General features: G+C 44.2%; 1 protein-coding gene across 4 annotated transcripts in view; it reads left to right on the top strand.

Moving 5' to 3' along the window:
* Positions 1-24,268, top strand: part of MYO5B (myosin VB) — a 386,415-nt gene that overhangs the window by 151,320 nt on the left and 210,827 nt on the right. For all 4 annotated transcript variants that reach the window (XM_043514976.1, XM_043514975.1, XM_038401609.2 and 1 more), the window contains exon 5: positions 18,467-18,623. In XM_043514976.1, the coding sequence (XP_043370911.1) occupies positions 18,467-18,623 (157 nt within the window). The remainder of the gene's footprint in view (positions 1-18,466; positions 18,624-24,268) is intronic.

Below are 24,268 nucleotides of genomic sequence, written 5' to 3'. Positions count from 1 at the left end.
CTGCTTGCCCTGCTTCTGCTTTTTGAAATAGGAACACCCTTTATGACTCCAAAATTGAATAACTGTTAGCATAGGTGTGTGACGGGATCCCCAGGCTCATAGTCGCCGACTCCATGGGTGCTTCAGCCCCACAGAAAAAAATTTGCAGGTGTTTAGCACCCACCAGCAGCCCACGCGCTCGCGCGCTCTCCCCCCAGCACCTCCCACCCAAAGTGGCTCAGCAGTTCCATGGCGTGCAGGAGACGCTGGGAGGGAGAGGGCGTAAAGAGGTGGGGAAGAGGCGGAGCAGGGGCGGAAAGAGGCGAGGAGGGGGTGGGGCCATGGGGGAAGGGGTGGAGTGGGGGTAGGAAGAGATGGGGCAGGGGTGGGAGCTTGGGGGAAGGGGTGGAGTGGGGGTGAGGCTTAGGGCTGGGCAACCTGGAACTAACCAGGGGTCCAACCTGGACCTAACAATATACATATTTGGACAGAACAATGGGTTTCATCTGATATCTTGTGTGGCATTCTTTGTAGGAAATGTATCATAATTATATGACAGGATGAATATGGGGGTTCCAGGGTGTCACTTTGAGGTGCGGAATGCCACAGGGTGTTCTGCAGGTTTACATACACAAGGGCCCATACGGCTCGCTGTTAGCACAGCAGATACGGCACATGGTTGACACAGTAGTATCTAACTGAATAAGCCATGTTGAGATGAGTTTGCAAGAGCAAGTTGGTCTTCCTTACCAGGTAGACAAAAAGACACTGCATGCTCTATACTGATGAACATGGTGTATCAAATACTTCATTTGCAAGGACTGGGACAGCTGCTGTGCCTAGGGTATTCTTACAACCTTACATTTGCTTGGCCCCACGTAGAACATTGCATTCATACACATACATTATAACAATTTAAAAAAAAATCAATAAACAGAATGCCCCTCACTGCAGTACTGAGACGCTTGTTCACAATACAAATGTAAATCACAGTAAATTACACACAACTGCTTGTCTGTGGGGAACTTGAAAAGCAACTGTCAGAAGATGCTACTCCTAGAGGTTTAACCCCAGGAATGTACTTGTCTAAAAAGGTAAATTGAAATGACTGAGATTTTCATCTCAGCTGAACTCTGCAATGCCTGTCTTCCCCCCAGGTTTTCTGATGTGTGCAGAAAAAATAGATTTTTTCGGGGGGAGGGGTGATGGTAAAGATAAGGCAAATAAAGCAATTTAAGGCTTGAATTCAAGAGCTGGTTTTCTTTGCATGCTGCATGAACAAGACTTGCTCCCTGCCCCTTCTCCTATCTCATCTACTCGACATCACTGTCAGTTATGCCACCTGTGACAATATCCATATTGTTCACACCTGTATCGATCACACAGGCAATGTGGAAGTCTCTAAACTTTTGAGGTATGCCTGAGAAAAGTGTGTGCCATGCAGCCTCCCAGGGGATCTAGAGCGTCAAGATAGGACGTTGCCAGTGATATTTTTATGTATATTTTAAACAGCATTTTGCTCTTTCATACTCTTTCTGTTTACTCCAATGAATTTTAACAGGGGGCCAAAGGACACATCCCTGTTTCCCCACAAAAAATATGCTGATGCTTGTTCCTGCAGCCAAAAGGAGACTTTTCAAAGGCTGTCCCTTTAAAGAGCAGGTTTCATCTGTTTTTGTAATAACAAAACCTTATTGATATTGTTAGTTTTGTTACGAAACAAGATCACATTGGCTAGCTAGGTCTACACTAGCATAGGTTTGCTGGTTTTGTATTAGTTTTGCTGGGATTTTACTAACAGGGATAAATGCATTTAGTGGCACACATTGATGTATAAAGCCTGTATTCTGGACTTTCCTAAACCAGCTCCCGTTAGAAGAGTTGGGAGAATACCAGAATGGACCACACTACAGTGGGAATTCCCAGCGGCACTGTGACTGACTCGGCCATAACTTCTCTGAGGGCAAGTCTACGCTGCAGCGTAAACCCATGCTTGAGTTCAGGCTCAAGCATACCCCCTCGTCCTTGTGTCTATACTGCAAATGCACTAGCCCAGGTGTCGGACCCTAGGTTCCTAGGGCCCTGCAGTACTGGAGGATCTGACCCTTGTTGCTTTTCAGTGTAAACACAGCCCTTCTTGACTTGGGCCCAGAGTTGCCTGGAAGTATCCCACAATTCCACGGGACAAATTCCTTAGTCCTTTCTGTCCAACAAATCTACAATCCCCTCTACGAAAGCTATCCCTCCTTTGCAAACAGCAGCAGATCAGGTCAGCATTAACCCATTCTGTTCTGAGTGCCGATCTGTACACACACACACTGTCAGAGAACCTCCTGGGTTTGCAATGGAGAGGGAACCAATCAAGCCTTTTGCAAAGTGAGCTGTTTCTGATAACAAGCATGGTGGGCAGAGCCCTGGGTTCGAGCACTGGTTAGAAAAGACTTAACATAAGGATAAAATACAATGTAGATGCTCAAGCTCAGGGTTCCCTTAGAGAGGTCGGCTGTCTGAAGTCCCACTAACCCTGATCTTACATTGCAGTGTAGATGTACACTTTGAGTTCTGTGCCAGAGAAGGGGCTGGAAAAGGAGGAAATGGGCATTCATAGAATATCAGGGTTGGAAGAGACCTCAGGAGGTCATCTAATCCAATCCCCTGCTCAAAGCGGGACCAATCCCCAACTAAATCATCCCAGCCAAGGCTTTGTCAAGTCTTTCTGTACTGCTGGTGGAGGGAAGGGAGAGAATCATGGGCTTGAATTTACCCCTCCCTTCCTCTAGAAGTTCTAGACTCTCCTGGTTCTTGCAGTCAGGGAATACTAAGTCTACAGATGCAGTTTAGAAGGGTGGGGGTGAAGGATCCTTGTTAGGACAACATGGCTTTAAACATTTAACTTGTTTAGAGTGATTGTCTCCATCCCTGTCAGCTTGGGGGGTGGCTCGGCTAGTTTCTATTAGATTAGAGGCCAGAAAGTTCTGGCTTCATACATTTTATAAAAGAAAATGTCCTGAGTTGAAAATTGTCAACAATGCTTTCATTGTTCTCGGATTATAATCAAAAGGCTGGTTTTAGAGCTGAACTGCCATTGAGTCAGTTTATCGCAGCAGGGGAAGATGCTTGAGACCAGAGTTTTTACACCCTACTACCAGGACTGGTCCGAGAGTGAAAACAGAGGAAAGCTTTAGTTAGAACTTGACACTTTTAAAGTTGTATATAAAATAAATATTCAGGAAGCGTAAAAAAACTCTCTCTAGTTTTCTCAGTACTAGGGTTTCCTCGGAAGGCATATCCAATGCTTAATGGAGTTGCCATCAGGGGAAATTATGTAGGTTTATAGCTCAAACTCTGTGTCTTTCTTTTTAGAGAAACCCTGGAGGTGCATTAGAATTGATGAGCTGTATTTTCTCTATATTGCAGCAGATTAAAGATTGTTGAACTAATGGGGAACATATTTCTTTAATGCAGAGTAGAGTAATCAGCAGCTATCCATTTAGAACCAGCAGCTGAGCGTGAGGGATCCTTTCCTCACTTGTTAAACTTCCTTAAACCCTGGATTTTACAGTAGACCCTCCGAGTTACAAACTTCAGAGTTATGAACCAGTCAACCACACACCCAGGCAGCAGCAAAGACCCCTCCCCCCAAAAAGCAAATGCAGTTCAGTGCTGTACTAAACATACACTACTAAGAAAAAGGGAAAGCAGCATGTTTTTTCTGCATACTAAAGTTTCGAGGCTGTATAAGTCAATGTTGAGTATTAAACTTTTGAAAAAACAACCCTAATCTTTTGTTCAGAATTTCAGACTTCTGAACAACCTCCATTCCCGACGTGTTTGTAACTCTTGTACTTTCTTCACCACAACATTTGGACACTGAAATCTTTTAGCATTTTTCTGCTGTTATGTCTATAGAAATTTAGATCACTGGACAGGTGGTTTTAAAAATGAATGGAGAAAGTGTTACTGTCCTTTTTCCTTTGGCCTGTTGTCTAAATAATTAAAGTACGCTGTACTATTCATATGAGGATATCAGAGTGCTTTGATTTGGGTAAGGATGCAAACACTAAGCCTTCCCACCCACCTGACATACGTACCTGTAAATATTGTTATTTCCATAATACAGATGGGGAAACTGAGACATACAGATTGACTTGCCCATAGCTCTGTCAGAACTGTAAATGGAAACCAGTAGGCCTAGCTCCCAGTCAAGTGCTATAACTACTAAACCAGATCTACCTCCTTCTGGTCACCAAAGTACACTGTCCAGGTGGGGAAGAATGAATCTTAGACTACAGTATATGTGGTGTATTTTCAGCAACAAGAATGAACTGGAGTATGACTCATGGTAATAATCACGGAAGTTGTGTTCCCAATTTGTTTACACCACTTCAGAAATGGAATTCTTGTTATCTTTGACTCTGCATTGGAGAAATGAGGGCTTGCATAGTTTTGGGAAATTTTATTTGTGCTACTGTGGTGTGTAGGATTTTGTGTGTGTGTGTGTGTGTGTGAGAGAGAAGGGAATTACACTGAAATGTGTTATAGCAATTATGCATTAGCATTAGCTAAAAAGGCTTTTTATTTTTTTTTCAACATTAGCTTAGAACTGGAGGGGGATGGCTTAGTGGATTTAATTGTCTGGCTTCAAGTCTCTAGACTCCTCCTTCCAAGGCTGACTCAACTGTTCATCCTTCCAGGTAGGTAGGTAGATAGAGAGACTTTAAAGGGACACACCAGATTAAATCTTGGCAAACAATTTAGATTTTCTAAAAAGAAATGACCTGACTTTTCACAAGTCCTGTAGCTCCGAAAAAATGCTTCTAGAAGACTAAAGGCCAATAGATGTGTTTCTATAAGGGTGTGGATTTTTTTAACACAACCCAATGGAGCTGTTTGTTGAAGAAATACATATGCTACTGAAGTGTTTGAGTGTAAATTTGCAGAAATGAGAACCTGAAAGTGATTTCACCAATTCTCATTGTCCTTGAAAATGCAGAAAAATAAACAAATGGCATAAAATACTGAAAAATAAAAGGGATTTTTAGAATGTTCCTGTCAAGGTTCCTTCCCCACTCTGAACTCTAGGGTACAGATGTGGGGATCTGCATGAAAACCTCCTAAGCTTACTTTTACCAGCTTAGGTTAAAACTTCCCCAAGGTACAGACTATTTTACCCTTGGACTTCCACTGCCACCACCAAACGTTCGACTGAGTTTACTGGGAAAACGTTGTTTGGGAACGTCTTCCCCCAAAAACCCTCACCAAAACCTTGCACCCCCTGCCTGGGGAAAGCTTGATAAAAATTCTCACCAAAATTTGCATAGGTGACCACAGACCCAAACCCTTGGATCTTAAGAACAATGAAAAAAGCATTCAATTTCTTACAAAAAAAATTTTAATATAAGAAAGGTAAAAAGAATCACCTCTGTAAAATCAGGATGGAAAATATCTTACAGGATAATTAGATTTCAGAGTAGCAGCCGTGTCAGTCTGTATTCACAAAAAGAAAAGGAGTACTTGTGGCACCTTAGAGACTAACAAATTTATTTGAGCATAAGCTTTCGTGAGCTACAGCTCACTTCATCAGATGCATTTGGTGGAAAATACAGTGGGGAGATTTATATACACATACAGAGAACATGAAACAATGGGTTTTATCATACACACTGTAAGGAGAGTGATCATTTAAGATGAGCCATCACCAGCAGCGGGGGGGGGGGGGAGGGGGAAGGAGGAAAACCTTTCATAGTGACAAGCAAGGTAGGCTATTTCCAGCAGTTAACAAGAACATCTGAGGAACAGTGGGGGGTGGGGTGGAGGGGAGAAATAACATGGGGAAATAGTTTTACTTTGTGTAATGACTCATCCATTCCTAGTCTCTCTTCAAGCCTAAATTAATTGTATCCAGTTTGCAAATTAATTCCAATTCAGCAGTCTCTCGTTGGAGTCTGTTTTTGAAACTTTTTTGTTGAAGGATAGCCACTCTCAGGTCTGTCATCGATTGACCGGAGAGATTGAAGTGTTCTCCGACTGGTTTTTGAATGTTATAATTCTTGACGTCTGATTTGTGTCCATTTATTCTTTTACGTAGAGAATGTCCAGTTTGACCAATGTACATGGCAGAGGGGCATTGCTGGCACATGATGGCATATATCACATTGGTAGATGTGCAGGTGAACGAGCCTCTGATAGTGTGGCTCATGTGATTAGGCCCTATGAGGGTGTCCCCTGAATAGATACGTGGACAGAGTTGGCAACGGGCTTTGTTGCAAGGATAGGTTCCTGGGTTAGTGGTTCTGTTGTGTGATGTGTGGTTGCTGGTGAATATTTGCTTCAGATTGGGGGGCTGTCTGTAAGCAAGGACTGGCCTGTCTCCCAAGATCTGTGAGAGTGATGGGTCGTCCTTCAGGATAGGTTGTAGATCCTTGACGATGCGTTGGAGAGGTTTTAGTTGGGGGCTGAAGGTGATGGCTAGCGGCGTTCTGTTATTTTCTTTGTTGGGCCTGTCCTGTAGTAGGTGACTTTTGGGTACTCTTCTGGCTCTGTCAATCTGTTTCTTCACTTCAGCAGGTGGGTATTGTAGTTGTAGGAATGCATGATAGAGATCTTGTAGGTGTTTGTCTCTGTCTGAGGGGTTGGAGCAAATGCTGTTATATCGTAGAGGTTGGCTGTAGACAATGGATCGTGTGGTATGATCTGGATGAAAGCTAGAGGCATGTAGGTAGGAATAGCCGTCAGTAGGTTTCCGATATAGGGTGGTGTTTGTGACCATCGCTTATTAGCACCGTAGTGTCCAGGAAGTGGATCTCTTGTGTGGACTGGTCCAGGCTGAGGTTGATGGTGGGATGGAAATTGTTGAAATCCTGGTGGAATTCCTCAAGGGCTTCTTTTCCCTGGGTCCAGATGATGAAGATGTCATAAATGTAGCGCAAGTAGAGTAGGGGCATTAGGGGACGAGAGCTGAGGAATCGTTGTTCTAAGTCAGCCATAAAAATGTTGGCATACTGTGGGGCCATGTGGGTACCCATCGCAGTGCCACTGATTTGAAGGTATACATTGTCCCCAAATGTGAAATAGTTATGGGTGAGGACAAAGTCACAAAGTTCAGCCACCAGGTTAGCCGTGACATTATCGGGGATACTGTTCCTGACGGCTTGTAGCCCATCTTTGTGTGGAATGTTGGTGTAGAGGGATTCTATGTCCATAGTGGCTAGGATGGTGTTTTTAGGAAGATCACCAATGGATTGTAGTTTCCTCAGGAAGTCAGTGGTGTCTTGAAGATAGCTGGGAGTGCTGGTAAGATAGGGCCTGAGGAGGGAGTCTACATAGCCAGACAATCCTGCTGTCAGGGTGCCAATGCCTGAGATGATGGGGCGTCCAGGATTTCCAGGTTTATGGATCTTGGGTAGCAGATAGAATACCCCAGGTTGGGGTTCTAGGGGTGAGTCTGTGCGGATTTGTTCTTGTGCTTTTTCAGGGAGTTTCTTGAGCAAATGCTGTAGTTTTTTTTGGTAACTCTCAGTGGGATCAGAGGGTAATGGCTTGTAGAAAGTGGTGTTGGAGAGGTGCCTAGTAGCCTCTTGTTCATATTCCGACCTATTCATGATGACGACAGCACCTCCTTTGTCAGCCTTTTTGATTATGATGTCTGAGGCTGTGGATGACGTTGTGTTGTGTTCTGCACGGCTGATGTTATGGGGCAAGTGATGCTGCTTTTCCACAATTTCAGCCCGTGCACGTCGGCGGAAGAACTCTATGTAGAAGTCCAGTCTGTTGTTTCAACCTTCAGGAGGAGTCCACCCAGAATCCTTCTTTTTGTAGTGTTGGTAGGAAGGTCTCTGTGGGTTAATATGTTGGTCAGAGGTGTGTTGGAATTAGATTCAAAACATAGAGAATCCCTCTAGGCAAAACCTTAAGTTACAAGAAAGACACGAAGACAAGAATATTAATTCTATTCAGCACAGTCTAATTTCTCAGCCATTTAAAGAAATCATAATCCAACGCATATCTAGCTAGATTACTTACTAAGTTCTAAGACTCCATTCCTGTTCTGTCCCTGGCAAAAGCATCACACACACAGATCCTTTGTTTCTCCCTCTCTCCAGCTTTGAAAGTATCTTGTCTCCTCATTGGTCATTGTGGTCAGGTGCCAGCGAGGTTATCCTAGCTTCTTAACCCTTTACAGGTGAAAGGATTTTTCCTCTGGCCAAGAGGGATTTTAAAGGTGTTTACCCTTCCCTTTATATTTGACAGCTCCCTTTTAATAAACAAAATAGCCATTAGTGTAATGTAGATAGACTTTATTGACCATATATGGGCCAAGTACTTTAAAGGAATAGGGGGTAGGTGCTCTGAATTTTCCAAAAATGGGGCCCCTTTAAGTTTTGGCACCTAAAATTGAGGCACCCACAGTTACTAGCAACTTCAACAAAGACAACCAAACAAAAAAAACCCACAACCAATAACAACACACAAAATGGAACTCTGGCGTTGATAGTTTTCCTTTGAAACCAAGGTCCTATTTGCTCTGGATGGATGGATTTCAAAAATACCATGGTATTTTCGCAGAGTACGTATTTGTATTCCTTGTTGTTTGGCAGGGTGTGTGCCAGTGGGGTGTGTGCACGCGAAGAGATATAAATGTGACCATTTAATTATAAAACTTTTGGGAAAAATAAAGGATTCAGTTTCCACTTAATTGAAAGGAAAGCAACCAAATGAAATTCTGTGGGTTCAAGTTCTGACTGTTGTGCCTTATTATGGAGAATCGCCAATTCAAGTTGTCTGTACAGATCCCAGAGTTTCTAGTTTTTGGCCAATCTTTCAGAAGAAGAAACATAATTTTGCAGACTTCTAGGCGTTTCATAACTTTTGGAACATTTAGGCAAATGCACAGATACTTTTATTCTTGTGACTTCTCCCAAGATCTGTGAACCTGGGGCTGCAAGAGGTTTACCTTCCACTTGAGCTCTTCTGTATCCCTCAGACAATTGTTCTGATCCATTTCTCAATCATACACAGGTCATCAGATGTCCATGTTTATCCAAGGAAGAGAGAGCAGCATGGGAGACAGAATAAACTTTTAACCCTGCAGAGGATGTCATTGTTTGTGATGCAGAAACAGGGCCGGTAGGAAGTTGGGAGTTCAGAATTGGTTACCTGTATTGTGCCCCACTTAAGCAGTATATAAAAAGACGTTAAAACTCTAAGAGGGCATTCATTTAACAGGATAAAGTGAAACTCTGGTTAAACAGAGCAAGCATTTATCTGCATCCTTTGGATTTACAGTCCTCTTTTCATAATGTACCAGAGATATTTACAGCTTAAACATAGATTAAAAAGACCTCTGCATTAAAGGCTGCAGAACCAATGGCTATTGCCCCATGCTTCACTGAAATAATCCTACTGATAGAAGAAGAATACAAAGAAGTTCCGTTAACCTTTGACATTAACCTTTCCGTGCACTGTAGTGATGAATTGAACACAAAGGAACTGGCATTGGAGGTAGGGAATTTTTCACCTCTTGATCAGCAATTCTAGTTGCACCCCTGTCATTAGCAAGTAAAAAACTGTTACTATCCAATGGCTGTTTGATGACCTACCTGTGAGAAGGCCATTACCTGGTCCGTTTCCTACTGGAAACAAAAATTAAAAGACCATCACAGCTAGCAACCTTGCTAGTAGAGATCATATCTGAGGGTTTGGTTTGGTTTGACCATTTTTCAAATGATCCCTCTCTTTATAATGGGCTGAGCCAAAATTTGAGATTCTAAACACCCATATTTGGGATGTGTGGCTTGAACCCAGCTCTTCTGGCTAGCAGTTTAAGCAGATGGAAAGATTGATCTTGCCTATTCCCAATAGAGGCAATCCATTGGAAATAGAATAATAATATTGGGGTTGGAAGAGACCTCACCTCAGGAGATCATCTAGTCCAATTCCCTGCTCAAAGCAGGACCAACCTGTGGCATTCTGTACCTTGGGGGAGAGTGCTGTAATGCCCATATTCCTCATTTTCATATAATTGTGGTCTTGCCTTGTAAGGTATGCTTTATATGTATCAGGGAAAAGGTTATGATCTGCTGAAAGTCATTTTCTCTATCCATATACATATATCAGTAATGCATATGAAGTTGAGAATTGTGTTGTATGGTTGTCACTCAAACATGCTATAAGTTGCAGGAATCATTCAGATATTGGCTCCACAGAGGCAACAGCAAGGAAGGTAACCAATGCCCGGGCAGGGTATCAAACAACCCATCACAGCCATTGTCCAGCAAGGGAGCTACAATGCAATGACTCACCTGCATGAGGCCACACCAGGGGAATTGCTCAACCTTGCTTGGAGAGACTCAGTAATGCTTACCTGACTCTAAAGGGAAAGGGTGGGGGCAAGGCCATGCAGGAGGAAAGGAAGAGACATTTGCCATGGTCGTCTTCTCTCTTCCACCTACATCTCCAGACACCACACCAAGTGACTGAAGTGCTGATCAAAGGGGAGAGCCTGGTTGAAGGACAACCAGCCAGCCTGTGGTGAGAAGCGTTTGAGTTTGTAAGGGCAATGAAAGTGTTAAGATCAGCTTAGACTGCATTTTGCTTTTATTTCATTTGACCAAATCTGACTTAGATTTTAAGTGATTCTAAGTCAAAACATATCTTAATAATTAATAAATGTTTGTTTGTTCTACCTGAAGCAGTGCGTTTGGTTTGAACCATGTCAGAGACTCCCCTTAGGATAACCAGCTTGGTACATATCAATTTCTTTGTTAATTGACGAACTCATAAGCTTGCAGCGTCCAGCGGGCATAACTGGATACTGCAAGATGCAAGTTCCTAGGGTAGTGTCTGGGACCGGAGATATTGGCTAGTGTCACTCAGTTGCAAGTAGCTGGGAGCAGCTTACATGCCAGAGGCTGTGCATGAACAGCCCAGAGTGGGGGTTCTCATGGGTAAGGCTGGCTTCCAGAGTCAAGGATTGGAGTGACCTAGCAGATCACTAGTCCAGACAACACCAGAGGGGAACATCACACAACCCCAACTAAATCATCTCAGCCAGGGTTTTGTCAAGCCAGGCCTTAAAAACCTCTAAGGATGGAGATTCCACCACCTCCCTAGGTAACCCATTTCAGTCCTTCAACACCCTCCTAGTAAAATAGTTTTTCCTAATATCCAACCTAGACCTCCACCACTGCAAATTGAGACCATTGCTCTTTGTTCTGTCATCTGCCACCACTGAGAACAGCCTAGCTCCATCCTCTTTGGAACCCCCCTGCAGGTAGTTGAAGGCTGCTATCAGATCCCCCCCTCACTCTTCTCTTCTGCAGACTAAATAAGCCCAGTTCCCTCCGCCTCTCTTTGTAAGTCATGTGCCCCAGCCCCCCTAATAATTTTCATTGCCCTCTGCTGGACTCTCTCCAATTTGTCCACATCCTTTCTGGGGGGGGGGCCCAAAACTGGATGTAATACTTCAGATGTGGCCTCACCAGTGCTGAATAGAGGGGAATAATCACTTCCCTCGATCTGCTGGCAATGCTTCTACTAATTCAGCCCAATATGCCGTTAGCCTTCTTGGCAACAAGGACACACTGTTGACTCATGTCCAGCTTCTCATTCATTGTAATCTCCAGGTCCTTTTCTGCAGAAGAATAATATTGAGAGTTATCAATGGGGGTGTGTAGCGGGGAAAGCTTGCTCTGCCAGTGCCTGCCCTAGGTCGATGGTTCAGTGGTTAGGGCACTATATTAGGACATGGGTTCAATTCCCTACTCTGGCACAAACTTCATCTGTAAATTTGGGCAAGTCACTGGGGGTGTGTCTACACTTGGAGCTGGGGGTGTAATTCCCAGTTTGAGGAGACATGCCAGTGCTAGCTCAGTCACTCAATAGAGTGTAGCTGTGGTGGTGGGAGGGACTAGGCACCGCAAGTATGTACCTGTCTAAGACACTAGGTTTATACTCGGGGTGACTTGTCACCCTGACCTGTGCTCTATTTTGAGCACATTAGTTTGATCGGAGCTAGACGTGTATGTCTTCTCAAGCTAGGAATTACAACCCCAGCTTCAAGTCAGGCATATATATTTTCAGAATGCTTTCCCTATTATGGTCTGAATACAACCACACATTTATTTCCTTTCCCCCTCTCGTTCTTCCCCTCTCCCTCTTCTAATCCTTGAGGTATTTTTCCCACCAAACTGTCCACAGTGATGCCTAGATCCTTTTTCCTCCCGACCCCTGCTGTTGATTCCCTTATACCCTGTGGCATGGGTATTCTTTTCCTATTTTAGGTGCAAATAATTGTCTGCATTTTGAAGTGGCATCTTTCATCAAGAATCAGTCTTTGGGAAGGGGGGACGTACTGTCTGATGTGTCAGACAAGTGATTGCTGCCACAGAAGAAAACAAAAATCAGTTCATTGGAAAATATTGACTGAATTTTAGAGAGAAGGCATTTTCTTTTGTAGAAACTATCACTTTGATCATTCTTTTGTAATCCAGAGTTTAACTAGAAAAATAAGAACCATTGATCCATGTGATCTCACAATTGTTTTTAGTACTGTAGCTAGTATTTCAAATAGAAAAAGGGCAGAAAACCTCAACAGGCCTGGAGAACCTAGCTGACTCATTCTGAACAGGAATGGGTCAGTAGTTAAGGCAAAAAGAAAAGGAGTACTTGTGGCACCTTAGAGACTAACAAATTTATTAGAGCATAAGCTTTCGTGAGCTACAGCTCACTTCATCGTGAGCTGTAGCTCACGAAAGCTTATGCTCTAATAAATTTTAGTCTCTAAGGTGCCACAAGTACTCCTTTTCTTTTTGCGAATACAGATTAACACGGCTGCTACTCTGAAACCTGTAGTTAAGGCAAATCTTTGTGAAACTTCAGAAAAATGTGACCTGCTAAGCTGATTGTATTAGCAGCAAATGATGTTTGCTCTGTCTTTTATCACACTGTAATCCCCTGAGATCAGTATGTGTGGGTGAACAACAGTACATTTAAACAGAAAAGACAGGAGAAATATCAAACAGAACTCAAAATATTACAGAAATGGCTAATTCATAATCAAATCTGAATCCCATTGATATGCCCGGATCCAGAGCTTGTGGAACAGATTCCTGAAAGAATTATTGATGTAATCCCCCATTAGGTGGGACATTTAAAACTAGACTAGACAAAACATTAGAAAAAATACCAAAGGAAGAAATCTTTGTTGGTAAGGTGGTGCCTTCCATCTCTAACATCTGATTTAAAGTGTCAGAGTAGTAGTGTGTGTGTGTGTGTGTGTGTGTGTGTGTGTGTGTGAACTTTTTAACCTCAAAATCTTTTAATTGCTATAAAATACATATATACATGCATCCGTTTAGTTGTTTCTTTGTCTTTTTAAATGTACTGTCATTAACCTGCTATTTTGCAATTACAAAATTCTCAGAAGGCAGCGGCAGCAGCCGCAATTGCCCAACTGTATACAGTAGAAAAATGCTCTGTTCAGCCTGGAATATTGCAGGGAAAGGAGAGGAGTGGTGGTAATCCCTCGACGGATGTGGCCCACTGAAAAATATTTAAGTGGCAAGGATGTGCTCAGGATTACACAGGTTACAAATACAGAAATTGTCCCTGCCCTGAGTTTCTGATATGTCTTGCTGGTGGTCGTAGCCTTATAACTTGGATTTTACAAGTCGTGCTTAAATGGCTCTCAAAGACTCTGCTGGTGTAATTTCCTTTTCTATGGCTTTAGACTTTTTGTCAGCTTCACTCTGTATAAGGCACTTTTTAATTTGAGGGGGGATGGGGAATTGTAACGGCATCAGAAAATCAAAACTTTATGGGAGATAATACAGCTTTTGTGCACCATCTTTCCTGCAAACTGTACCCCCAAATGCCTTATAATACAATAGAAGCATTGTAAAAATAACGAGGAAAGATTAAGAGGAATAGATGAGAAGATGTGTTCAGCTATGATTTGAGAGGGGATGAAGAGTCCCTGAGGCAGAGAAATACAGAGATGTTGGCACGTGGCAAGAGGAGAAGGCTCTTGCCCCATCAGTGGCAGGACAGAAGAGGCCAGTGCTGGATCAGGAGCAAGAACAAGGAAAAGAGAAGGGTTAAAAGAGAGTGAACGTGATTCTCCGCTGCCTTGTGAAGTCATTGACACCTGTACAAAGCAAGTGTAGAATGCAGCCAGATCTGAATGGTGGCATTCCACCTCCACTTTGCATTGGTACAGATAACTACGCAAGCTGCATGGCAGTGGGGAAGCAGTCTGAGCTAAACAGCATAGTCCACATGCTGCTAAAGAGCAGGTAAAGAATTTAGATAACATACTTTATTGATCAATGATTCTTTTATTTTTCCACAGTCCAATAGGTGCCCCAACTATTGCTATAATCCTCATGAGCTTAAGTCCATATTAGCAGGAGCTTTCCTTGTAGGGAAGGGAAAGCTGTTGGGTTCTCCCTCCCACCTGCTTCTGGTTGTGAAGTACTTGACTGTCTCCTGTCCTTGATGTGGGTTGTGCCCAGAACAGAAGGTACACCCATTAATAGCTAACCACTTAGCATATACATATTAATAGCTAACCATAAAATATATGGCCTAGGATCATATTAGAGACTGTTTGCAAAATGAGTACAGTAAAATATGCAGTGGAAGAAAAGGTGCGCCATGTCTTACATGACAGTCAGTCATTATGGGTGCAACAAGATATTTAGAATGCCATGGGGATTTGTCAGCTGCATTCATTCTCTTATGTTAAATTATTGTTTATCCTTGATCAGGCTGCTTGAACATGATTTTTACATCATCTATATATGCTCCACTGAGCTGATGTGGCCTGATTTTCCTGACCCAGTGTCAGGGTTGATCTGCAACTGCTAGTAGTAAATATCTCCAATGGTCAGTGATGGGACACTAGATGGGGAAGGCTCTGAGTTACTACAGAGAATTCTTTCCCAGATGGCTGGTGCATCTTGCCCACATGCTCAAGGTCTAACTGATCACCATATTTGGGGTTGGGAAGGAATTTTCCCCAGGTCAGATTGGCAGAGACCTAGGGTTTTTTCACCTTCCTCTGCAGCGTGGAGTCATGGGTCACTTGCAGGTTTAAACTAGAGTTAATGGTGGATTCTCTGTAACTTGAAGTCTTTTTAAATCCATGATTTGAGCACTTCAGTAACTCAGAGGTTAGGGGTCTATTACAGGAGCAGAAGGGTGAGGTTCAGTGGCCTGCAACATGCAGATGTCAGACTAGATCATGATTGTCCCCTTCTGGCCTTAGTCTATGCGTCATTCTTACCTGTTTTTTTACTTGTGAATTTATTGGCAGAGGGAAGACACTTTTCCATTAGGAGGGAAAAAATCCAGGAGAAGCAGTGCAGATTGATATATTATGTATGTGACCTCTTTCTTCCATTTCTTCTCCCTCACCCAGCAAGGGATAATCTATTCATCTGCACTTTAGGGCAAATTCCAGAGCCTTTTGCTTTCTGTCTTTCCCTTTTGCATATGAGAATAAACTTTCTTTCTTTCCGAATAAACTTCTTTCTTTCCACATATAGGTGTTGATCCTATTGATTTCATGCTGTATGTGGAAAATTACTCTCCACAGGAAACCCAGCAAAGAGTTCTTTAGCAAGATTAGCAAAACAACCCTCACGGATCTTTTCACCAGTTTAACTGCAGTGCTTCCCTCTTTAGCGGCCTTAAATCACTTCCTCAATTTGCTCCGGGGATACAACTATTATGGCCTTCAGCTGAACAGTGCTGCTTGTCATATTTATTGAGTACCTCTTCTCTGTGCCTGGAGCTAGCAATAGTTACCAGTTCCTTTTGTTAGGTGTTTAATGTGGTACTGCTGTTACTTGGTGGCCTTCTCTCACGTCAGTGCTTCCTATAGCTTATTTCACAGTGCATCATATTAGGGAGTACAGAAGTGAGAAGTCAATATGTTGTCTAATAGTGCCTCACTCTGTCCTTATGAGCCATTCATATTTACAGGAAGGGCTTGGTGTTGACTCAGCAAGAAGTCTGGAGAGCAGACAGCTACGCACTAGCAATTCATAATCTAGATATGTGACCTGTTCCGTCCTTGGGAACGCATTGGGACAGAGTCTGTCTGAACTGTTTGCTGCTTGGGTGAGATCACTCCTATGTTTCCAAGCACTGTACTTCACCCTGCTTAATTAACTGTCCCATAAACGGAGACCATGGAGCTGTCACCTGGAATCCACACTGGCTAATGTTCTTTAAGCAATCTGATCAAGCTGCCCAGGTAGCTGGATAAAGAGTATTTTGGGATTCCTCTCTCTAAAGTATAGTGGTGTCTGGTAGTAGCCGCTAGAGTTAATTGCAAAACAGTTTTTCCATTACAGCCTCTCTGTTTTCTGGGCCTCACTCTTTCTGAAAGTTGCTTTTTGTGCTGAAATTTTCTATGCTTGGTCTCGGTTCAAAGATATTTTTTATCAAATTCCATCCAGCTTCTCTGAATTCAGAAAAAGTAAAGAACATGCCCTTTTACCAGGAAAGTGGTGAGACATACTAATGTGTAGTAGTAATGCTTGTGGCACCTTAGAAACTAATAAATTTATTAGTTAGTTTCTAAGGTGTCACAAGTACTCCTTTTCTTTTTGCAGATACAGACTAACACGGCTGCTACTTTGAAACCAGTAATATTGCTGTAATGTTATGTAGTCGTGGATGAAAGGTTGTGTCCCAGATTCTGATCCCGGTTACACTGGTGTAAATTTGGAGTACGAATCTTCTCCCAAAGGGAAATGCATGCACACAAAGGGGATGTAGTTAAAGCCATGTATGCAAATATTATTTAGGCAGTGCCTGATGGCTGAGTGCTTGACTAAGTTACCTGAGCGTTGCATTAACGTAGGGTAGGTTGTTTGGTTGGTTTTTTGTATTTTGCACTGAATCGAAATTTAGCCTGAAAGTCGGGTGAGGGTATTTGCTGTGTACTGTGTAGTAAAGTTAATGTTCTACAAAACCCTTGGCGTGTAATGTGCCCATGGCTTCCTGAAATAGCGTGGATGTTCCTAGGCTTGTGATGCTGAAATCCTGGCCCCATTGTTCACATCCAATGGCAAAACTCCTAGTGGGGCCAGGATTTCACCTGATTCTATCACTCTTATGTAAGCTAAGTAGCTACGGTTGCCAACTTTTTAATGTCACTAAACCAAACACCCTCCCCCCCGCCCCGTCCCTTCTCCAAGGCCCCACCCCCCCACGCACTCCATCCCCTCTCCCTCTGTCGCTCACAGTCCCCCACCCTCACTCACTTTCACCGGGATGGGGCAGGGGGTTTGGGTGCAGGAGCGGGCTCTGAGCTGGGGCAGGATTGTAGGAGGGTGCGGGAGCACTGGCTGGGGGTGTGGGCTCTGGGGTGGGGCCAGGGATGAGGGGTTTGGGGTGTAGGAGGGGACTCCAGGCTGGAGCTGAGGGGTGTGGAGTGCAGGAGTGGGCTCGAGGCTGGGACAGGTGATGGAGTGTGGGAGGGGGTGCGGGCTCCAGCTGGGAGTGTGGGCTCTGGGAAGGGGCCAGGGATGATTGGTTTGGGTACAGGAGGGGGCCCAAGGCTGGGGCAGAGGGTTGGGTTGCGGGAGGGGTTGCATAGGGTATGGGCTCTGGGAAGGAGTTTGGGTGTGGGAGGGGCTCAGGACTGGGGCAGGGGGTTGGGGTGCAGGAGGAGGGGTGGGGTGCTTGCCTCCTCTTACTCTTCACAGTTCTGGCCAGGGATCTCTGCTCTCTTATTCAAACCCTTTCCTTGTCCCTCTGCAGCACATATCTCATGCTGGGGGACAAGGGGGCTGATTCAGATAATGCTTGGAGAGGCTTGGATACTAGGGTTTTTAATCAACAGGAGTCTACGACATAATGTTTAATCTCTTTTTTTTTTTAAGGTACTAAGTTTTATCTCAGTAGTGTCCTACAGCAGTGAGTTCTACAATTAAAGGACATATTAACGTACTTGCTGTGGGTCCAGTTCTCTGTTTGTTGGAATGCTGAGATGAAACATCAGTTTCTGTTTTTAAAAGGAATGAAGGGTGGGAGAGACTAAGAGCACAGTAGTCTGTGGCTGATATCCAGCAAAATCTTGTCAAGTGATGATAGGAGGAATCTTAAACAGCAGGATTATAGTTATTGGAGAACTGCAGCACCAGGAGGGTAAATGCCAGGATGCTGGTTCCCTGCAGTAAGAGGTAGTGGTGCTTTGTAACTGTAGCAGTGGGTGATAAGATTAAAAGAATTCTGTTTTTAAAGTTTCCAGTTGGGGAATGTATCGTTCTGATAATGTGTTGGTAATGCTTTTTTCAATAGCATGAATACTTCATTCATCCTAGAATCTATGCACGTAAGGAAAACTTAAAACAAACTGAGATGCATATGAAGATGCAAAAACACAAAGCAAGAGCCATGGGAGGTGGGAGAGACAACCCAGAGCTTTACAAGCAGATGAGTGTATAAAAAGCCTTTCTCCTCTGACACACAGGGATGAGAAGAACCAGTCCATTATCGTAAGCGGAGAATCCGGTGCCGGAAAGACCGTCTCTGCCAAATATGCCATGCGCTTTTTCGCATCCGTTGGTGGCTCTGCCAGTGAGACCAACATTGAAGAGAAGGTCCTTGCATCCAGTCCAATCATGGAGGTAAAGCTGGCCCAACAGAAGTTACATAGATTTTTATTCTACTTTGAGTAATCTGTGTGCATTTGTTTCTAGCATTAGCAAATTGCACCAACTTAAGGTGGGATTCTTCAGGTTGGGATCCTCCCTCTATTTTGTTGATGGGGCTTTCTGTCATCCTGTTTATGTACAGGACTTGTCTCAGTCTCAGAAGTGAGATCCAGGAATAGGAAAATATAGCTATTTTAACTAGATTTTTATATAATTATTAAATATAGTCAATTTAAAAAAATAATAATTGGGATTGACTAGTTCAGGCAACTTTTTATGTGTAGGTCACCGGTTTAAAATCTGTCGCAGGACGGTAGTGACTATAAGCTGTTAAAATGTCTCTGGTGACCCAGTGTATGTGACCAACTGTTGGGTCTCTGTTTAGTTCTTTATCATAGAGATGGAGGTGGGGGGAAGCCCACCACAACTGGCCCACTTGTTGGCGGTCTCAGGAGTGAGGCCAAGGATTGAACGCTCCATGGAGACCATTCAAACAATCTCAGTGTTGCTGGAACTGTGCTAATAACAGCTAATAATATCTATGTCATTAATAGTCTATCATCTTCACCTTCCTTCTCCTCTCTTGTCGTCTTGTAGCATCCCTAACGTTTTCATTAATTCCATATATAGAGAGAGAGGTTTTGTCTGTTAAATCTATAGATTGAGTCAACATAGACCTACTTTTTTCATATTCTCTTATTAGCACTTACTGGTGATAGTAGTACCTGCTGCCTAGGCACATGGAGATCTCTTTGCCCTGAACTAATTTTTTCCCCCTTGCCTTACTAATGAAGACATTTATGGGGCATCCATCACTGTGGCATTTTGATGGCTTGAATTGATGTGGTTAAAAATATAGTCCCTGTCCCAAAGAACTTAGTCTTGTTTATTGATGTTAAAAGTAAATATTCTGCAACCCCCAGCATCAGCATAACTTTAAATGATTTTGAGAGGGGGATGCCTAACCAGTGAGTTTAAAACTGAGTGAAAAGCCTGGACAATCAGGTGCATCTAACGATACACTGACAAGGATGTTGGTGGTGCTTAACAAATATCGGTAATTCACAATAACCCTATCAGTGGTCAGGTTTGCCATTCAACATATTTCTAATAACTGTTCCGCAGCACACCCTGCGGTCTAGCTCCTTCCAGCTTCATACTGAGGGCACATCATTTAAGAGTTCTGACAAATGCAGGTGGTGTGGTGGAACAGACAGGGAGAAACATCTCTTCGGGTATGTCTACACAGCAACTAGACACCCACCACACAGGGTCCTAGAGCCCAGGCTCCAGCCTGAACCCAGAAGTCTACAAAGTGATAAAAAAGCCCCTCAGCCTGAGCCCTGTGAGCCCAAGTTGGCTGGCACAGGCCAACCGCGGGTGTCTAGTTGCTGTGTTAGGTTATGTCTATGCAGCCAAAAAAACCCAACCTGCAGCAACAACTCTCGGAGCCTGGATCAACCGACTTTGAGCTTGTGCTGCGGGGCTAAAAATAGCAGTGTAGATGTTCGGGCTCAGGCTAGAGCCTGGGTTCTGAGACACTCCTCCCCGACCTGTCACTGGGTTTGGCACCTAAGCTCCAGCTAGAGCCTGAATGTCTCCAGTGCTATTTTTAGCCCTGCAGTGTGAGCTGGAGTCGGTTGACCTGGGCTTTGAGGCTCCCTGGCTATGTCTACACAGCAATATAAGCCCAGGGTTAATGGGACTCAAGTCAGCTGTCCTGTGTCGGGGACCCCTGGGCTACATTGCATTTTAACCCTAGGTTAAGAATGTTCTGACCCTTATGCAGTTTATGTACTCAGGTGCTTCTTAATGAACTCCTTTGATGGCTGTCAGTAGAATAAGTGCAGTATGAGAAGGCTGCAGTCTGAGAATTGGGCTCTCCAGCTCCCAGCTGAATCACATTGGCAGGAAATGCCCATGTGCACCTGTTCTGAGGGTAATTAGGACGTCAGTGTCCAGGGCTGTCAAACAATTAAAAATGAAACTGCAATTCTTAATTTTTAAAATGAGATGTTCCACGGAGATGGTTTGTTGTTTTATTTATTTTTGTCTCTGTCTTGAAGTTTGACATAAACTGTAGGTTTCAGAGGAAAAACACACACACACCCCAGCCTCGCTGCTGCCGGCTGCAGAATGGTGAAGCGCATCCCCAGGGCTTGTGTGCCGTGTGCTCCTGCCCCTGGGGAGGCAGGGATAAGGGCTCCCTGGGAGGCTGTGGGGAAGTTTGGGGGCTGGTTCCCTCTTGCCGTCCTGAACATGCACGCAGCCCAGTCACCCCTGCACATGCAGCCCCAGGGAGGTCTGTGGGGCTTAGGAACAAGGGCCAGAGAGTGGAGCAGGACCAAGTGGCTGTTCTGCAGGGCGAGGGAGGGCTCCCTATTTAGCATGGCTGGGGGAGGAATGATCCCAACATCCTGATGTCTGGGAGCTGCCTTCTGCTTGTCAGCTTTGCTCCCTGCTCTGGACACGCGTCGCACAACAGTGAGGAGGAGCTGGAGCCAGAGCTACCAGCATAGGAGGAGTAGGAAGGGCGATTGTGTTCGGCCAGACAGTAATGGCGCTTCTGGCTGCTGCACTGGCTGCCTCCAGTGCTGCTCCTCTGCCGCCAGGAACTCTGGGATACATCCAGAGGGCTGCTGGGGCCGTGTACATACAGGAAACCAACAGAGCTCGGACTCTCCAGCCCTGCAGGGTGCTGGGCCCCTGGGTCTTGAGCCCTAGGTTAGCACATTTGAAGTTTCAGAGTAGCAGCCATGTTAGTCTGTATTCGCAAAAAGAAAAGGAGTACTTGTGGCACCTTAGAGACTAACACATTTATTTGAGCATAAGCTTTCATGAGCTACAGCTCGCTTCATCGGATGCACTTTTGAAGTGTGGACGTGAGGGGAGTTTGGCTTGAACCTGGCTGAAATTGCTGTAAGGACAAACCCACTGCTGCGGGTCTTTTTTTGCTGTGTAGATGTACCCTTATATAACTTGAGACTGGGATATACTTTTATTATAAGCTGAAATCGGGGCTGAACTCTTACCCTGGCACACTGAGGCATTGCCAGTGAATTATGAGAGGCAGATGATTTACTTGTGGGAATATTGAGCTGGTCCCTGTCCTAATCATTGCCATACTGGATGAAGGGATTCTTGCATACAATTGTTGGATGCATCTAGACTGCAGCTTTATTTTTATCCTTTCCAAAGTGGCTGAAGAAATATATATTAATGGCTGCATTTATTGCAACTATTGTAGGCACAGCACATAGTGCCTATGCTGGGTCTGGAGAGCTGCCACTGTTGTACAATAACGTAGCTGTGATGACAGGCCTCTTCCATTTTGGGTGGCGGATGCCCCAGTGGACACCCCTGTACATCTGTAACAATAAAACAGATGTATTTTCGTTGTTGTGAATTTAGAAAAGTGCCAGATTGCCCCTGTTATATGATGGAGGATATCAGTGGGATTTCTAGGGATATCAGTGTCATAAGAGCACACTTCCCTCACAGTGCCCCGACAATGTGCTTCAGTACGCGTGAGAAGGGACCATTATTAGAGGTGAGAAGGGCGTTCAGTCTCCAGCTCATTCACTCAGCCTCTTTGCTCAGTCTATCAACAAGGTTACCAATTATCCTTCCAAGCTTTGTCTGCAAAGTGGATGGCACATGAGGAACCACAGCCCTACAGTATATTAAATGATGTAGTGATGTGTCCAATTCTTAGTGGACTAAGTGTAGACAAGTCCACCTCAGAAAACCACCATCACAAACTGTTGTTAATCAGCATTCTTGTTTGGCAGTCTCACCTGAGAGGTACTTCATTGTACTGGTAAGTTGTTGACCTTGATCGTATGCTCCTTGTGGTAGGGACCATGTCCTTCTACATGTCTGTAAAGTTCCAACACACTATGGGTGCTGTACAAATACTAAATAAAATTGAATGAATGATGATTGAGTGGGCATGGGTCAGAGGTGCTGACTTTTATTTTTCCCCAGGGGTGCTCCACCCTGAAGCCCTGCCTCCACTGCACCTCTTCCCCTGAGGCCCTGCCCTTATTCTGCCCCTGCCCCAACAGCCCCCCCCCCCGCTGCTCTCTACCCTTCCCCAAGCCTCTCCCCCAGCTGCCAAACAGCAGATCAGTAGTGCCCCATGGATCACCTGCTTGGATGGGGTCCCACTGAAAAGCTGTGGGTGGTGGGTGCTGAGCACCCACTATTTTTCTGTGGGTGCTCCAGCCCCGGAGCACCCACAGAGTCTGCACATATGGGCATGGTGACTAAAAATATCCTCTAACCCCTGAAGGAGTAAGGGTTGAGGGGCACGCTGGTAGTAAGGGGGAAATTGGCACTACTGCCCTCCTGTGCTGTACCTGTCCCACGAATAAAGAGAGGGCATGAAATACCAGGAATGTTAGCTATCACCAGCACGAAGCTCAGGTTTTGTCTTAAAAACCTGAAGTAACTGACTTGAGCCAAGCTTTCCTAAAGCTGAGCGATAATTGATCACAGTGGGTTTTCTGTAAGTTTGTGTTTATCGTCAGCACTGTTCCATTTTAAATGAAGTCTCAGCTGTTACACCAATGGTTGGTACCAGTGCTGTTCTGGCATGGAATCTATACCCTTTCCAAAGAAGCTCTTTCCCCTGTAAATACCCCTGGTTTGAACTTGTCAACCCTTGCTCGTTCCCCTTTCTTAGGCAATGGCACCCTGTGTCTCACCCATCTATTTTCAGCGTGTTATGGCTTCCTTTCCTTTTACTCTCAGCACTGTTCTGAGTGTTTAGCAACCTCCACACATTAAGGCAAGACAAATAATTAATTCCAACTAATCCTGTGAAACTCGAGCAGTTTTCAGTCATGGCAAATTGTCTTTAGTTCTCAGAGTAGCAGCCGTGTTAGTCTGTATTCGCAAAAAGAAAAGGAGTACTTGTGGCACCTTAGAGACTAACAAATTTATTAGAGCATAAGCTTTCGTGAGCTACAGCTCACTTCATCGGATGCATTTGGTGGAAAAAGCAGAGGAGAGATTTATATACACACACACACACACAGAAAACATGAAACAATGGGTTTATCATACACACTGTAAGGAGAAAAAAGAAAAGGAGTACTTGTGGCACCTTAGAGACTAACAAATTTATTAGAGCATAAGCTTTCGTGAGCTACAGCTCACTTCATCGGATGCATTTGGTGGAAAAAACAGAGGAGAGATTTATATACACACACACAGAGAACATGAAACAATGGGTTTATCATACACACTGTAAGGAGAGTGATCACTTAAGATAAGCCATCACCAGCAGCAGGGGGGAGAAAGGAGGAAAACCTTCCATGGTGACAAGCAGGTAGGCTAATTCCAGCAGTTAACAAGAATATCAGAGGAACAGTGGGGGGTGGGGTGGGAGGGAGAAATACCATGGGGAAATAGTTTTACTTTGTGTAATGACTCATCCATTCCCAGTCTCTATTCAAGCCTAAGTTAATTGTATCCAGTTTGCAAATTAATTCCAATTCAGCAGTCTCTCGTTGGAGTCTGTTTTTGAAGCTTTTTTGTTGAAGTATAGCCACTCTTAGGTCTGTGATTGAGTGACCAGAGAGATTGAAGTGTTCTCCAACTGGTTTTTGAAT

Source organism: Dermochelys coriacea, chromosome 5 (assembly GCF_009764565.3).
Source record: "Dermochelys coriacea isolate rDerCor1 chromosome 5, rDerCor1.pri.v4, whole genome shotgun sequence".
NCBI classification, from domain to species: domain Eukaryota; kingdom Metazoa; phylum Chordata; order Testudines; family Dermochelyidae; genus Dermochelys; species Dermochelys coriacea.
The sequence above is the reverse complement of the archived record's forward strand: the minus strand, read 5'-3'. Positions and strand labels throughout refer to the sequence as shown.